At 44.2% G+C, this 18,320-nt stretch overlaps 1 protein-coding gene across 12 annotated transcripts in view; it reads right to left on the bottom strand.

Moving 5' to 3' along the window:
- The window catches only part of Pcdh7 (protocadherin 7), a 420,558-nt gene extending 402,941 nt beyond the window's left edge, over positions 1 to 17,617 (bottom strand). For 11 of the 12 annotated variants that reach the window (XM_076546313.1, XM_076546314.1, XM_076546315.1 and 8 more), the window contains exon 1: positions 12,914 to 17,617. In XM_076546313.1, coding sequence (XP_076402428.1) covers positions 12,914 to 16,087 — 3,174 coding nt within the window. In that variant the 5' untranslated portion in view covers positions 16,088 to 17,617. Of the gene's footprint in view, positions 1 to 7,071; positions 7,553 to 12,913 lie in introns of those variants that run through there. The other variant, XM_006991395.4, reaches the window with a different exon arrangement.
- Between the last annotated feature and the right edge of the window lie 703 nt (positions 17,618 to 18,320).

Below are 18,320 nucleotides of genomic sequence, written 5' to 3'. Positions count from 1 at the left end.
CCGCGGAAGTGTCGAGCTACTTTCAGAAAAGACTAGAAAAGCCCCTGGGAAACTAGAAACAGTATCTTCCTTCATGAAGGTGCAGAGGAAAGTCCCAGATGTTCCCTGGGACCCCCACAGAACAGGGATTAGTATGTGAAATGACAGAAGAATTTCCTGTGGACATGTCAATCAGGGACAGCTGGGGCTGGTGGACAGATTTTCACACTGTCTCAACAGGTTCAAATTTTCTGTTTTTTCCAGGAGTGAACTTCTAAGAAGAACTTAGAATTTCAGAGGCTCTCACCTACAATTTTGTAGGCAGGCTTTGTTAGAACTCATAGCCACTCCCCCAGCTACATGACCAAGGGTGGGCTGGCAAGATGCTTAGTTATCTCAGGGCCTTACATCCTATGTACTGTATGCTGCGTGATCACGTAATTTGCGTGCGGCGTGATCACGTAATCTATGCTCATGCGTGGCGTAGCGATGTAAGCCCCTATGCGCATGTGGGTGGTAGGGGGAATCTATAAAAGTGGGTTCCACATATTTCTCTCTTCCTGCACAGTCATTCCCTAGGTCTATGCATATCTTTCCTATTCCCTTCCCTAAATAAACTCTTATAGTGGGTTTTGTTGTACCCCGTGGCTTTCTCACACAATAAACAACAACGTCTAATGAATAACAAGGCACTGTTTAATAAATAACAGGCTTCTCATGAGAAAAAAGTTAAGCATGACCGTGTGGAGTCAATTCTCTAGGACTGGAAATCCATGGTAAAGGACACATGGCTAGCAGGCAAAATGTCCTAGGTTTTAGATCCTCCAGACCTAAATAATTACATAGACAGATAAATAAAGCTTCTAGAAGTAGTATACTAGAATCAAATTTCTACGAAAGAAAAGCAAATCCTAATTTGTAATATCTGTGCTCTGTAAAAACCAACAGTAATTATATTCAGTCAAGACAAGGCTTACCATATAAGAGAATGGCCACAGTACTGTATTAGCAGTGTGTACTTCCTCCTAATTTTAATTATTTTACTAAAATACTACCCCTCTCCTGACTCTAAAATCTTGAAGTATTTAGTCCACTCCACAGAACTGGAGGCAGCTGGAGCCCTGTGCATTCAGCCTGCTCTAGACAATCCACAGACTTTTGTCAAAAGAATTCCCTTTGAAGTTTCTTCCAACTGTGAAAAAAAAAAAGTTATTATCCTCTTTAAATCTCAGCTTCCTCAGGTTAAAACCAGGATAAGAAACAACTGCATGATAACAAAGTCCCAATAAGTGGCAACTGTTTCACTCTACTAGCAGAATAATAATGGTAGGAAGAATGTGGGCGCACTTGCAGGAAGCCCTATTTTTTCCTTTTCTACCCCTCCCATTATTCTTCTCTTTCTCCCCCAAAAAACGAAGCAGAAAATTAATAGAACACAGCAGTTGAACTGGATGCTGTGGAGAGAAAAGGAAGACCAAACCAGCCACAAAAGACCTGACCTCAACAGGAGGAAGTAGAGGGTACTTCTTTTTCATTCTTATCTTGCAGTAATATCAAGCCCTGACATTTAGTGGCATCCCTCGGCCAAAAGCAAAGCCTTAGACATTTGCTTTTTTTCAGATCAGAACATCCGTTTTTGATAAAATCTAACACACACACGCTGTGCACAGGCACACACACACACACACACACACACACACACACACACACACACTAGTTAAGAGTTGCAGACACTGGGTGCTTTAAATGAGTTCTCACTCTTCCAGGCTCCAGGCACTACCACCCTTCCCTAAGGCCCTAATCAAAATTTCCATTTCTTAAGGACTATTGATCTTTGGGATGTGCTGACCTAGTTATCTGCTTAAAGCAATTTACACCCAGGTGTGCTAAAAGCCCCAGCAAACTCTAGCAGAGGTCATTTACATTTTAAAAAGGGAACTCTTCAGGGCATTCCAAAGTCCAGAGGAAAGTTTTGGAATGGCACAAGTTTTTCTGCTTTCATCCCACTGCCTAGCTCCTTCAACTCAGGTGTCTTCCCATTTCTAGACCTCCTTTTCCCTATACATTCAACACACCCTGATTTCTCTTTCCAGATATACCAGCCTTTCACCTTTAAAAATGACAGCATGCCATGACGTAGGATGAAAACAGAATGTTTGGGGTGTCTGAGTTGGCACAGAATATGAATAATATCTGCAGAAATATACAAACTGACAGATACAGAGATCCATCCATGCCTGTGTTTGGGAGTACATGTATCTATTTTTTGCCTCAGATCAGGAGTTCCAGAAAAATATTGACACCCCATTTGCTAGCATGGTCCTTCGAGCCCCCTTGCCCTGGACTGCTCCTATTACTGAGGTTAAATATCACCATGAGCAAAAGCAAGTTGGGGAAGGAAAGGGGTTATTTCACTACAAAGGGAAACAGAGATCTTGGAGGGATGCTTTTTACTGCCTTTCTCTCCACAGCTATCTGAACTTGCTTTCTAATACAACCCAGGACCAGCTTGGCCCTGCCCAGTGTTGGCCCTGCCCACAGTGGGCTGAATGTCCCCCTCTTCGTCCATCAGTCCATCATTAATCAAGGAAGTTCAGAGACTTGCCTATAAGCTAATCTGATGGAGGCATTTTCTCGGTTTAAGATTCCTTCTTCCCAGATGATTTTAAGTTGTGTCCAGCTGGCCAAAAAAAACAAAAAAACAAAAACCAAAAGACCTACCCAACCCACCTCTCAAAATGTGCCAGAAACATGTTAAGTAACCGCTGCTTCCTTTGCTCATCTTAAACATCTTCCTTAATTCATCTTATTAATGGGTTTGATGTTTACAATATGACCAAGAATGAAGGTCAGGAAAACGGAATTGTTTATTTGCTACTGAAGCCAGGATCATAAACCACACTGTCCGGGTGGAGAAGACAGACTCCAGCCAACACAATAGGGGGCTTACATCTTGGAGAACTCTTATCTCTCAGGGAAAAACAAACAAGCCACCTCACAGAGTATCTTAGAGAGTGATATGGAAGAGGTCCTATCGTATTCCACAGCCAATATGGATGGATTTGAAGGCTAACTGCACAAAGAAGCTTCTCTCCTCTGTTCAACAAACACAAGTGTCTTCTTTAAATTAGGACTGCTCCACGGGTCTAGGAAAAAGTGTGATGGGTGATGGGGGAATGTCTTTTCTGGATGCTGCGAATATGTGTTTCTCTGATTGGTTGATTAAAAAAAAAAAAAAGCAGTTTGGCCTATGGCAAGGCAGCTGAGAGGCAGGCAGGAAATTTAAGAAGAAAGATGGGAAAAAGGCCTAGAGAGAGATGCCAGCGAGCCACCCACTGAGCAACATGTAATGGGGCGCAAGTACAGCCTCGGAACATGTGGCAATATATAGATATTTATAGTTATAATATATAGTTATGGGCTGATTTAAGATATAAGAGCTAGCTAGCAAAAGGCTTGAGCCATGGCCGTGAAGTTATAATTAATATAAGCCTCCGTGTGTTTACTTGGGGGACGCAGCCTGGAACACAGGAAATCTTGTGGCTACAGACGGGAGAGACAAACTGAGGGGCAGTTCCTCTGAACATAATGAACCCAAGGCCCGGGGCGTAGCACGTTTGCATTTTTATCCGTGGAAAGTAATGGCCTTGATCTAGTTCTCATTTTATCTCCATGTCACAGCCTTGCAGGAGGTAATAGAAATGAAACGGATTTAAAAATAACACACATGAAAGAAAAGTTTGATTCAAAATTACAGTGTGTGTGTGTGTGTGTGTGTGTGTGTGTGTGTGTTGTTGTTGTTGTTGTTGTTGTTGTTGTTGTTGTTTGTTCCCCGAGAGACAGTCAGACTATGGAAGCACTTTGTCAAGCAAGTGGAAGGGTCCTGGACCATTTTCCTACATACATTCAAAAATAAAGTCAGGGTCAAAATTAATTTTTCAAGACTTGATTTTAAATATTGTGTTAATAACATACAATGGTACACATATATTTGACACTGAACACTTAGATCTTCAAGTTGTAACTCACTAAAACCTTTTGAAGTCATGACAGTTAGTGACTTTTGAAAAAAAACAAACCGGCATGTTAGGATTGTGGAAATATACCTTATCAGAAAATAAAATGTACAAATTTCTCTTCCATGTTTTCCAAACTCTTGAATTCCATCTATATGGGGGAAGATTCTAGCCCTAACATCTAAAAATAAACTTTATTTAAAAACATGATTTTCCACAAGCATGGTGGAACAGGCCCTTAATCCCAGCACCCCAGGAGGCAGAGGCAAGCAGTTTGGCTTGGGTATACAGTGTGTTCAGAGCTTGCCTGGGACACACAGTGAGACCTTTTTTCAACAAAACTAATAACGAAACAAAACAAAAACATGAACTTCACTATTTCACTGGGACACTTTCAGTATTCTTGAGTCCGGACAGGATATTTTGTCATTGATTTTATAATGTTCTTAAACTCGGTTTGAAAAGGCCTCTAGTTACTTCATTAGCTTCGTCTGTGGAATAATGAAGGTGCTTTTTTTTTTTTTCTTCAACAATTTGTTCTGAAGAACAAAGGAGGAAACATGTATCAAAAGCCATGATGCAAATATAAACTCCCATCTTTTTAGGTTCTGCAATCATTATATTAATTTCATGAGGGCAGAGACTTAGGCTCCATACCCTCGACAGATAGTAATATTCCACGTACTAACTTAAAAAAAATTAAATGAATGAACATACTAAATGGGCTAGTTGATAGCATAGCTGTAGCCCTCCTTAGATTTTCTTTTTTTTTTTTTTTTTTTTTTTTTTTTTTTTTTTTTTTTTTTTGGTTTTTCGAGACAGGGTTTCTCTGTGTAGCTTTGCGCCTTTCCTGGAGCTCACTTGGTAGCCCAGGCTGGCCTCGAACTCACAGCGATCCGCCTGGCTCTGCCTCCCGAGTGCTGGGATTAAAGGCGTGCGCCACCACCGCCCGGCCTATCCTCCTTAGATTTTCTAAGAGAATTAATTACTGTCTTTTAATTTAAAATAAAATATCTAAACACTAAGATAAACAGTATAATGGGTGACTTTTTTTTATCTCCACCAATACTTGGAGACCCTTTCAACAGTAAGTTTTAGTAATTACAGCAAAGACTGGAAAAGTACCCCAAAGTTGACAATATTTGGGACCAGGAAGCTGGGGGAAAGTGGGCAATCTTTGGTCACAAGACACATATACATGTTGAAATCTAGGCAAACAAACAAACAAACAAAAAGTAAAAATGTCAAGGAGAGGGCTCCAGTGTCTCAGAAGTCTTGCTGGCGTTAAATGCTGCAGCAAGAAGTGTGTGGTTGTCCATTCTCATTCCGATGAATGGAACCTGAAATCCTGGGGGCATGATGGCAAGTTTTTGCTTTGGTTTTATTGAATTTTTCTGATCATAACACAAAACAGCTGTAACTTCCCACTCCACAGTGCGATAAAGCATGATTCTCTATGTACTCCTGATCTCTCTCACACTAAGACACATTCTTTACCTGGGAACCAAGAACAGAAATGCTCATGTGGACACAGACACAACTAAAACAACAACAAAAAAAATTGCCCTTACAGTATTTGCTCTGACTCCTGTTCTTCAACTATTTATAAAAAACATATATGTATGTATATGTATGTATATGTATGTATATGTATGTATATATGTATGTATATGTGTGTGTGTATAGTGTGTGTGTGTGTGTGTGTGTGTGTGTGTGTGTGTGTGTGTGCGTGTGCCTTGGGGACATTGGGTACTGAACCCAGTACCCCTGCATGCTAGCCATGTACTATCTCATAACTTCCTATTTTGGGTAGAAATTGGGTACATCCTCAAGAGGATGCCACAGCCTGAGTCTGCAAATGCTGACTTGGAGGATTCTTTGTAACAGTTTTCACAAATGCCACCTGTAGGCACCCACTACACAGTCTACTCACCCCCAACTCCTAGACTTCGTTCTATCATTTAATTGTTTGTTTGTGAGTTGCTGTGGTTTGCTACAACATCCACATTTTAATTTCTACGGAAGTGGATTTGCTCCTTGGGCTGAAGAAATCGGCATTTGTGAGAAGCAGGACAGAGTCTGGGTTCCTTTCCAGCCTCTTACCCTGGGCCTTGTCTTCAAAACAAAAGGAGAGGAAAAGGATAATTAAGCTTTATTCAGGAATTTCACTGTCTTTTCAATGATACTTCAGAAAATGGCCCTTTTGCAAAATCAGATAAACAGTTAATGGCGTAAAAACCCTTAAGTGTACATTAGGGATTTGCATGGTCTCCAGCAGCTCCCACCACTTTATACTTCAGTGTAGTTCCAATATTCTCTATTTGTTAAAAAGCTATTATACTGGCAATTATTCAGGCACACAAAATAAAACAGAATGAAATAAAACAAAACAAAATGTTGGGAATATGGAACTCTTCTTCAGTACTTTGGAACTTGGAGAAAATTGTAATAGGGCAGGACAGAGGTGCAATAAATACATTATAAAAGAATCAGACTATGTACAACATGTAAACATAAAATATAACAAATAGATGCACAGACAGCCATAGGGAGGTAGAAGCGTTGTCCAGACAATGCCTACTTACCTAGACTATCACTCCTACAACTAAAACCACCTATTGAAGTTCCCAATCAATGGAACTTGCTTAATTCCTAGAATCATGAGTTTATATTATCTGACATCAAACATTAACCTCCCTCTAACTGCAGTCCACAAAACTGGAGGGTACATATTCCTTCAGAATTTGGCTGCAGTAACTTTGGTAAAGCTAATTGAATTTTTTCTTTAATTCTTAATGAATTCATTGTCAACAACAAAAAGCTCTTGAAAATTATATAGGTTCTTTGATTGCTTATTTCAAGATTAAGGACAATTTCACCCATTGCTGTGCCTGTGATACACACAGCAAGTTACAGACCACATATTTAATAAAAGTGCTTGAAGTCATTGATACATGTGGATAAAAACACAAATACACACAGTGACACTCAGAATTGCAACACAGATTGGGCAGGAACCTGTTCTTTCTAGAACTGTCTGCCTAGCTGGAAGAACTTCTGATTCCATGACACAGAAAACATTGATCAGTTCAGGGCTTTATTTGAAGTCAGTATTTAGTGTACTGTAGACAAAAATGTATGAAACTCCATTTCCCTTTCTTCACACAAAGCCAAAGCCTTAGATTGAAATACGGTTGTTTTTTTGTTTTTAATTTTTATTTTTTTTTTTTACTAATGATTTTGCTATCAGGTATTAACAGTTGCTTGCCATCTCTTTGAGAACAGAACTGTAGACATCTGTGAGGAATACGTGGCTGTATTAATACTGCCTCTTTGGAAGTTATTTTCATACTATTTATTTTCCTTAAATAGGGAAGAAAAGGCTTGAAAATAAAATGTACAAGTGGGACAAACAGTGATTGGCTGACACCCCACGGCCAAGGGCAGGCTCCAGCAGGTGTCGGGGTAGCAAGGTGATCACAGAGTATGGTGCAAAATGGAGCATCATATTGGAGTGGAATTCAGCCAAACACCGTAATGTATGGATGTAGACGCATCTGAAAGAAGGAAAATAAAGATTTATGTAGGTTAAAAAAAAAAATCACGAGGTAGAAAATCTCCCAAAAGTCTTACACTCTATCAAAATGCTGGTACAGAGATCTGGAAATAGACAAAACTCTTATTTTCAAATTATGGATCTATAAATAATAAATATGCTTAAGGATAAAAATTGACTTGTCAGAGGAACCCTGCATCCGAGGCTTTAAATGGTTCTGTTGTTTGTACACAGCATTAGAGCTCGATACAAACATCACTAAATTCCTGAAAATAAACCTTTCTTCCGCCTGTAAAACATTAATTCACCAGAAGTGATAATTAAGATTAGTTTTAGTGGTTTCAGCTCTGCTTTTCCTGGATGTGATTTCTCCCACTAACTAATGCTAAATAAAGCACCGTGCAATGTACGTGAGACGGGGCTCTGCTCTAGACAAGGGTTTAAGGGCTTTAAAAAGGAAAAAAAGAAAATAAAATAAAAGAGGAAACTTCCTGTAGATTTATGGTAACGGCTTTTACCCCTCCCCACCCCACCCCCTCACCCAGGGTTTCTCTGTGCAGCCCTGGCTTTCCTGGAACTCACTCTGTAGACCAGGCTGGCCTCGAACTCAGAGATCCCCCTGCCTCTGCCTCCTGAGTGCTGGGATTTAAAGGTGTGTGCCGCCGTCAGCTGGCAGCTTTTACTCTTTCTACAGAGCCACATGAGATCTGGAGCCCAGGGCAAAATTACACTCTATTGTAAAGAGGTCTATCTCTATAAACAAATATATTAGCGAGGACACAAGTAAACCCAAACAGATTCAGGCTACTGCTGCATTCTACACAGAGAAACTTACTGAGATTCCGGGCTTGTTTTTGCCTCTAAAAGTGGTTGAATGGTTAATGACAGGGCCCTGGTCGACAGTATATCTCCCACACTTTTGTGATCCCAATCAGATTAATTTTTTCATGCTGGTTTCTCAGTTTCCTCTTCTATAAATCGCGGGGGGGGGGGGGGGAGATTGCTGAGGTGGTACTTTTTCATTCTCAAATGTGATAACTCTCACGATTTTAGGTACAGGCAATAAGCTGTTCACTAGCATGCTTTTATTTCTCCTTTGTGTAAGTTTAGCATTCAAATGTCATAAACACATCAGTGAATGAACATTAACACAAAATAAAGCGCGATTGGCCCCATAGTTGCTACACAAGCATGTGTGGTTGAAGGTAAACAGAAAGATAGCTCGTGATAGTTCAGACTGTGTATACACATTCTTATCATTGATCATTTCTATCAACTAACCATTCATTGATTAATTTATTTAAGGTAAGTATGGGAGACAATTTAAAGTGCCCGATGTGAACTTAACTTCCCTTTAAAGCTGCACACCCACCATGGACCCCATACCTGGATGAAGTTTCCTGTATTCCTTACTTACTCAACGACCCAGGTAATACTGCTTAGTAAAGGTCTCACTCCTATTAGTTATCTGGTCCCTGTCTAGAATACCAAGCCAAAACAGAAAAAAAAAAAAAAAAAGTGAGGATTCACTGAGCTCCATGAAAGGGCTCTCGGTTATAGCCAGGTGGACAATCTTACAGTTGCTGGCCCGGAGAATGAACTAGAAGGCTGTGTGGAGCTGACATCACTTTGCAGATATATTACTGCTAAAATAAATGTGCTGGTGCACAAGCAAGTGGATGCTTAATTTTTCATAAAATGTAGCACTCTGATAATAATGGAAAACCACCCATTTGCTTCCAACATCACTGTCATCTTTTCATTAAGTTCTGTTGTATCATTTTAACAAAGTGCATGAAGAACACTGAAAAACATTTTATTAAGGAGAACATTACTCAGACTAATTCAGTAGTTCCTCACAGAAGGGAGACAGTCAGGAGGGGTAAACAGGATTTTTTTTTTCACAAGTATATGGAGATCAGCTCAAAATGGATTTTAAAATAAATGTTTATTTAAGCTCAATTCTTATCAAAAATAAATTACCTTACTTTCCATTTATGAAAGACAATAAACAGCATAAATTCATTATCTTAAAAAAAAAGCATACCAAGTGATAAACTCGGTAGGACTTAAGAATAGCAAGAGAAGTGCTAATTCTACATTTGGAGTTCATTAATTTTTGCAGTTTTGTTGGAATTATTTAGCATGCATTTTCTTTTTCTTTGTAAAATAAATGCACAGTTGTCCTTTTAGGTCACAAGACTAAAAGCCACCAAGTTACCGAGAAACCAAAGAACTAAATGTAAGGGTGGCAATCTCAGAAATGCTGTGGATGTGCTTAAGTAAACATCAAGTATTGGATGGCAAAGGCTTTTGTTTGCATTGAAAAGGTCTGAGCTATGAAAACCCAGGTACCATCCTCAGTTTTTTTTTCAATGCATGAATTTGAAAAGTGATTTCAACACTCTGCTGCACATCCACCATGGACCCCATAACTGGATGAAGTTTCCTAAATTCCTTACTTACTCAATGATCCAGGTAATATTGCTTAGTAAAGGTCTCACTCCTATTAGTTATCTGGTCCCTGCCTAGAATATCAAGCCAAACAGAAAAAAAAAAAGTATGCAGATTCACTGAGCTTCATGAAAGGGCTCTCGGTTATAGCCAGGTGGACCATCTTGCAGACGTTGGCCTGGAGTTTGTCAAAGTATTGCTAGGTGCTTGAAATGAATGTCCCTAGAGCCTGAGAAACCAACCCAACAAAAATGGAGGAGGGGGGCAGGGAGGATAAGCTGCTATTTACAAACTTTTTCTGGGGAGGCCTTGGCTTACTACACTATATCCCCTAATATCACTTAAATGTCACATCCAAATGTCCAATTCTCATGCAGAAAACCCCGAAAGAAACATCGTTTCCACTTTATCAGTCTAAATAGAGTATAATAAGACAGCTCAGAGAAATAAATAAAATGAAGGCATTTCAGCAAGTGAAAAGCACATTTTAAACTGTTCCCTAAGGAACTGAAAAAGTACAAGTTTCAAACCTAATAAATTGAAAGACCAGAAGTCTCAAATTTTAGATAAATTCATTGATCAGAGGAAGAAAACAGCAAAATCCTCTGTGTATTTTTTTTTTTTTAAAAAATGAAGTTTAACAAAACAGAACATGTCTTAGTGCTGTGAAAACTACATCTTTTATGCACAAAAATAGAACAGTAGCTACGTATTAAGATAAACAAAAATCCAGACCAAGTGCACTGTGTTCATGTCAGATGGTACAAAGTGAGTTGGAAATGGATCTCTTGTCCCCTGACGGCAATAGTGAACAGATGAAGCGTATCAATTACTATTACTAATTGCATTAGGGGAAGTGTGTTTCATTTGTTTTTATTTTATTGCAGGTCAGCTATTTATTTGTGGTTAACACTTTATACATCTCTGACAAAACTAATGGCATGCAAGTTTTCCAAAGTCACCTTTGCCAAGCTGAGTGATTCATCCCACTCACTCTGTGGGTTTCCTTTTTTGGCAAAAGGACTTGGCTCAATTAGACGACAAATACCATGCATTAGTTAATTTATGAGCATATCACTTTGCTTTTCAAACGACATGCTAATTGTCTTGACCTTCGGTATCTTTTAAAATTCAAGAATATAGAGCTATGCCATCAAATGAATCAAATGTAGCTTAAGTGACAACACAGACTTCATGTGGTGTTTGCATACGATATTTATCAGTTTTCCACTGTGTATACTCACTCAAAAGCATACAATTAAACAACTTAGAATACAAATGCCACTCTACCATAGGGCAAAATCACTATTAATATGGTAATGGAGATGTAAATATTCTGTGTAAAGCCATCTTCACATTATGTTGAGTTAATGTTATCATTTTCTAAGGAAATTCCAAGAGCTCAGTTTATTTGCATGTGTATGTAAATAATATGAAAAAACTGCTGTATTTTCATTAGCGTCATCCTTATTTACAAAACTGACGAAAGGCATTAAACACCAGGTCAAAACACATCTGCTCCTAACTCCAGTAAAGCCATAACACAACAGACATAAACTCTCCACAATATCAAATTGTGGTTTCAGGTAAATAATTCAAGCTTACATGCATCCAAAGACCTATTTTCAAAACCCACTTCATATACGGTAGTTCAAACCTATAGTTTTCACTGCTTTTAAGGCTGTATATTAAAAAGTATATTCTTCTTATCTAAAGCAAAATTCTATGCATAGAAAATATTTTAATAATGATGAAAACTATGAGAAGTTAATATTCTTCTCCATAACATTAAATGAGACTATATAACAACTTCAATTCTTCTCAGATGAAATATTCTACATGCAAAACATATCTTGTAGAAAAACCGTCATAGTATATTATCTAACAAGTTGTAAATGTAACTCTTAAGGTGAGTTTTGTTAATAAGAAACATGTGATACATTCCTTACAATGCTTTGGGCAGTAGTTGAGCAGTTTCCCTAAGGTTTTATTTGCTGTGTGTCAAACTTTGGTGGATATAAAAAGTAAACTTCTGTGTAATACATTCCACACAAGGAAAGTACAAAAATAAATCTGATATATTGAGAAATTACCCACAAAATATGTACATATACCTGACTGTTTCCAGATTACACCAGGAAACAGTTCTGTCAAGTAACACATAAAAGTAACACACACAACCTTTATGTTTCTAGTATATCCCCAAAACACCCACAAATATCTTGTACTCAGTACAACCTAATTTTGTTTATAAGCTTTGGAATATTGGATATGAAGAATTCAGGTGCTGATTGCATATCAACATAGGAGCCTACTCATTATAAATGAATGTTGTTATCGATACAAAGAATTAAAAGTGCAATTATGAATGACACTTGCTTATCGTTAAGTGCTTTTGAGCCACTGTTTCCATCAAAGCAAGTCATGATGGCAGGATTTCCAGATTCTGGCCTTGGCTCTGCATTTGTATGAATCAGTATCTGCTGACTTGTAAAATCCTGCATGATTCATGACACAGTTAAAACTTCCAGGGCCCAATTACCATGGCCACCAGTAGTTAGGTACTCTGGAAAATTTTCCTTAGAATTCTCCCAATACAACATACATATTTAGCCTGTAAACATAAAGTATGGCTGAACTAAGGTTAAGTACAAAGAGTAGCACACAACAAACACTACCTCTCCCTTAGGCCTCAGGAATCTAAGGTCCAGCTTGCAAAATAACAGGGACACACCTCTGCCCTATAAGGCCTCTGGTACAGTTAGTGGCCTATAGATGAACGTTAAACTCCTGGTTTTAAAACAGGAAGGACCGTTATACAGGAAAGACACAACCTCCAAGAGGCTGAGCTGTCTCCCAGTGATCAGCCCTCCCTGGGATATGTGAATGTGCCTGGGATCCATCTTACCTGTTTGCTGTACTTGTTACTGGTTTGACAGCTGTACTCAGAGCAGTGATCTGATCCAATGGAAATGTTGTCTCCTGCTCCCACAAATGTGTTGGCTGGTGGTAGGTCTTGTACGGCCTGGTGTTTTTTCCCTGCAGTTGGTGACTGGGGGTGAAGCTGGACAGTAGGCAAGGGGGAACTAGATTTGTAATGCCTTGCCAGGTCGGGACTGCCAGGCCCACCGTTGACAGATCTGTATCGGCCCATGCTTGGGCTGTCGGACAGCTTCTCATTGACACTGTCATACCTCTGTCCATTTGGTTTGGAAGCTTCGACAGTGACAATACTGCTGTAGAGTGGCTGCTTAGATTTTTTGTTTTTCTTGTCTTTTTTGGGCTTTTTAGACTTGTCATGCTGTTGGGGTGTGAAAAAGTCTTCATGGTCCTTTTTGCCAGCTTCATAGCCATTTTTACTTTTGGACCTGCAGTATCTTGCCATCATGACAATTAAAATGATTAGAATCACTGTCATAATGCCAGCCACCACCCCAATGACAATACTGAGTCTCTGTTTGCTAATTTCATAGCTCGGGTCGCCAGCTATATCCTGGGTGAGCGGGGTATGCAAACTTCTGACTATCTGAGAGTCAATCACAGTTGCATTGGAAACACTTTCATTGACAAATACGTGCACCAAAGTCGTAGTGGACTGGGAGGGCTGGCCGCTGTCATTCACTTGCACAACCAGCCTGTGCAAGCCATAATGCTTCTGGGTGAGTTTTCCCACTAAGGAAACCACACCACTGGTGGGATCAATCTCAAACAGCTTGAAAGGGTTCCCTCCCACAATGCTGTAGTTCAAGTCTGCATTGATGCCATCGTCACTGTCTGTTGCCAACACGGTAGCTACAACTGTCCTGACATTACTTGAAGGCGGCAGCAAGGTGTAGGAAATGTTTCTGGGAAGGGTCACCGTGGGAGCGTTGTCATTTTCGTCCATCACAAAGAGGGAGACTGTGGCTGTAGCGGATCTGGGAGGATCTCCCCCATCCACAGCCTTCACTCGGAAAGTGTATGTAGTCTGATGCTCCCTGTCAAAAGACATTGTGGAGTAAATGGTCCCTGTGTCATTTTCAATAGAAAAAATGTTACTGTTCTCCTCTATGTACAGGCTCATCTCTGCATTCCGTCCCTTGTCAGCATCCATCACGGTGACCATGCCCACAGGGCTGTTGGGTTGCAAGTTTTCCTTCACATAGAAGGTAAAGACGTCCTGCATAAACTTAGGGTCATTGTCATTCTTATCAGCCACCTGTACAATCACCGTGGTGCTGCCCTGCAGCACAGGAACGCCTTTGTCTTTGGCATTAACTTTAAACTCATACCTGTCAGTCTGCTCCCGGTCCAGGACTGTATTGACCAAGATGTCCCCAGAATCGGGATCTATGGCAAAAGTCCCCATCACTGAGGAGTCCAGAGAGTAGGCAATCTCTGCGTTCTTCCCACTGTCTGCATCTGTCGCCAGCACCGTGGCTACCCTCTCACCGGGAATGTTGTTCTCTGGAAAGTAAACCTCAACCACAGACTGACCAAAGACAGGAGGGTTGTCGTTGGTGTCTCCCACCTTGACCACTAAGGAATTGTTGCTGGAGAGGCTAGGACTGCCAGAGTCCACAGCTACTATGACCACGTTGAACTCCCGGGTGGTCTCATAGTCCAGTGGGGCCGACGTGTGCAGGAAGTACTTTTTCTTGTTCTGATCGCCCTCTGTGTCGCTGGCTGGTTTAAGCTGGAAAGGCACATCTCCCACTACCGTGCAGGTGACCACCCCGTTCTCGCCTTGGTCTCGGTCGGACACCTGCACCAGGGCGATGGGGGTGTCCACCAGGACGTCCTCAGCCACGTTGGCTACCCCGTCCTTAAGTGGGATGCGCCCTATCTTGCGGATTTCGATGGAGGGAACGTTGTCGTTCTCGTCTTTGATGTTGAGGACCACCGTGGCCTTATCTGTCTTGGGGGGCTGCCCGCGGTCACGGGCCATGACTGTGAATCGCAGCTGATTCACTTCCTCCCGGTCAATACGGTGCAAGACACTGAGCCAGCCCGACGTTTCATCCAGACGCAGTAGCCTTCTTACCGACTCGGTAGCAGCCCCAAATACATACTCGATCTGTCCGTTGACCCCCACGTCCAAATCCGCCGCGCGCAACTGCAGGATGGGGGTACCCGGAGCGCTGTTCTCAGCCAGGTCAGCCTCATACACGCTCTTCTCGAAGCGGGGGCTGTTGTCATTCACATCGGTGATGAACACCCTCAAGATAGCCTGCGAGGACCGAGGTGGATCGCCCCCATCGCGCACTCGGAGGGTCAGCTCATAGGAGTCTCGCTGCTCCCGGTCCAGCGCCCCCTTCACTATCAGCTGCGGTTGTTTCTCGCCGTCTGGGGTGTCTGCCACCTGCAGCTCGAACACACTGCTTCGGCCACCAGGACCGGTCCCGCCGCCACCCTCAGGCGCCTCCAGCCGCCGTTTGGAACCTCCAGGGCCGCTGCCGCTCGCACTGTTCCCGCCGCCCCCTGGGTAGGGGGCGCTGTCCGCCGGCCCCGAGCGCCTTCCTTCGCCGCCGCCACCGCCACCCCCGGGCTCCTGGAGCAGCTCGTAGCGCTCGATTCCATTGCGACCGAAGTCACGATCGGTGGCCGTGGGCAGCAGGTAGAGCGTTCCCACAGGCCGGTTCTCCTCCACCGTGAGTGTGAGCACCGGTGACGGGAAGGTGGGCGTGTTGTCGTTGATGTCCAGCACGATGACCCGACCCTCGAACAGGTCCACCCAGCTCTGCGAGGGCCCTATCACGGATACCTCGAAGTCCAAGAAACACTCGTTCTCGTCGAAGATCATCTGACACTGGGGCAGCTTCTCTCGGTCGATGCGCCGCTCGCTGGTGCTCAGCTCGCCGGTGAGGTTGTCAATCTTCAGGTACTCAGAGCCAGACTCAAGGCTGAAAGTCACCTCTCCCGAGCCGGTCACGATGCCCAGGTCCGAGGCCACATTGCCGATCCGCACGTCGGCGGGGCCCTCCTCCGCCAGCCGGTACCGGAGCAGCTGCTTGGCGGCGGCCAGGCTGAGGCAGAGCGGCAGAAGGAGGCAACAGCCCAAGCACCGGCCGCGCGCCCATCCCGTGGTCCGCATCCTCAGCATCTTCTCTTGCTGCTGCTGCTACTGCTCCTTCTAACCACAACCCCCCTCGACACCCCCCTCCTCCGGGGCTGGCCGCCTGCCCTCCCCTCGGTCCTCCTCTCCGGGAAAGGAAGAAACGAGAGGGAGGGGAGGGAGGGGGCCAGAGTAGCGTGTAGAGTCGGCCGATGGGAGGGGGGCAGCTATAGATGCTTCTTTTTTCCTCCTCCTGCTTCTTCCGAAAGTTATTGTTTCATAATTCATGCAATGGGTGCTAATCGCCCGCTCGCCAGCCACCGTTCACTCGCAGTACTTACAGTTCACGGGACACTGCGCGCCACGGGCTCGGTGCCCCCACAAAGTCATCTCCGCAGCGGGAAGATCCTGAGATCCAGTCCCCAAGCTCCGGGAAGGGGCCCCGGAGCCGCTTCGGCAAGCGGGCGGTGTAGCTCGGAAGCGGAGTGGAGCAAACCTGCAGCCTTCCCCGCCTGTCAGCCGGGCTAGTCCTTTACTGCTACTCGAGTTAAGTCCAATTCAGGTTCCAGCCACTCACTCTAGACCCAGTCTCTGTTTAGGCTCCGGAGGTCCAGACAAACGTGAGCCGCTTCTTGCAAGAGGCTCCGGGGGCCAGCAACAAGCCAGTCTCAACTCTGACTCCTCTTAAGCAGCCGGGAAGCCACTCAACATATCTTGAATGAAAAATTCCACGGCAGGTCGCTCCAGGCAAGGTGCAGCGAAGACGCCTCGCGTCACAGCTCGGTCCGCGACCGGGTGCCCCCAGCGCGTCAAAGAGCAGCCTGAGCCATCTTCAGAGCCGCCCAGAGTCGGTCGCTCCTCACCCGGGAGAGCTCGGGTTTCTCTTTTTTTCTTAACAACTCTGCGCAAGGTCATTAGTCAGGAAGCCGCCGCCTGAAACCGCAGCAACCATTCGCCCGCGGGGGCTAGAGCCAAGCCGTGCGCACCGCGCGGTGCCCAAGTTTGGATTCTCAGCCGCAGAGTCCGTGCCTTCCCTCACCTGCATTCGGCCCGCGTGTTGGAGCAGTGGGATCTGCAGCGCTGTGCGCGATTCAGGGAGGAGATTGCAGCCTCTCTCTCTCCGCGCTCTCTCTCGATCCCTCCCCTCCCTCCCTCCTTCTTTCTCTCCTCCCTCCCCTTCTCTCCTCTCTCCTCCCTCCTCTCCTTTCCCCTTTCCCCCCTCTCTCTCACTCTCCTGCACAGTCTCTCAGCTTCTTCCAGTCTCAATGCAGGGAACTCGAGCTGAACTTGATCCCTTTGCAGTTCAAAGGTGAGCAAGCCTGGCTCCGTGCATCCGCGACATTGGCCCGGTGAAATCGCACCGCCCAGCACTCCTAACGGCAATTAACAAAGATGCCCAATTCTGTCCGGGTTTCCAAAGAAAAGCCAAAGGCACTGAGGCGGGGGTGGAGGGGGAGGTGGAGTCAAACAGAGCTGCCAAGTAGCTTAAAAAAAAAATCTAGTTTGCCAAAGGGAGAAAAAGTGCCAGTCGGTTGTTGTCTCGGAAGTGCCCTGGCGCGGCGGGTGAATTCCGCAGTTGTCTCGTCCGCTTTCGCGTCTAGGAGAGAGTCTGGTGCGCGCGCTCCCGCCGCCTCTCCCGCGGTGGCTGTTCCGAGACACCGAATCGCCACAGGGAAGCTCCTACTCTCGCTGCCCGCGAGCCGGAAACCCGCAAGTTTGCATAAAGTGGCGGCGGTTGCTGCGGAAAGCTCGCGGGCTCCGGACTCAGACTTGTCCCCGACGCTGCAGCGGCGGCGGCGGTTTCCGAAACTACACAGTTGCAGAGAACCGGGGAGGAGGGCCCGGGGAAGGGAGGCGAGAGGCAGTACCAGCCAGGCGCGGCGCTCACAGAAGCCCGGCTTCAGTTCGCAGGGCCGACTGGGCACTGCCCAGTCTCAGCCCCTTGGAGCCAGAACCTAGTCCCCTTAGCCAGTTTGGGGAGGGGGCTGATTGCTTTTCCCCTCTAGGTAGGACTGGGAGATTTTCTCCTTTGACTAAATCCGGCTGCGTGGGTAAGAGCTGTAGTGAGGGTGTTAGTATACCTTCCTCCTACGTCCACCCTCAGACGATGTATTCCGCCCGCCCCAACTCCCACCCCCAGCGTGTCTTCGCTTCGCAATCGAGCATCTGGGTTAGTGCATTGCTACTGGTAGGCTGAGGACAACGTCTGAGTCCCGAAAGCGAGGCTTGTGTTCTGTAAAACCGTGACCGACTGCAATAGTGTTGAGAGAACATCAAACTC

The sequence above is a fragment of the Peromyscus maniculatus genome, chromosome 10 (genome assembly GCF_049852395.1).
Source record: "Peromyscus maniculatus bairdii isolate BWxNUB_F1_BW_parent chromosome 10, HU_Pman_BW_mat_3.1, whole genome shotgun sequence".
In the NCBI taxonomy this organism is placed as follows: Eukaryota; Metazoa; Chordata; class Mammalia; order Rodentia; family Cricetidae; genus Peromyscus; species Peromyscus maniculatus.
The sequence above is the reverse complement of the archived record's forward strand: the minus strand, read 5'-3'. Positions and strand labels throughout refer to the sequence as shown.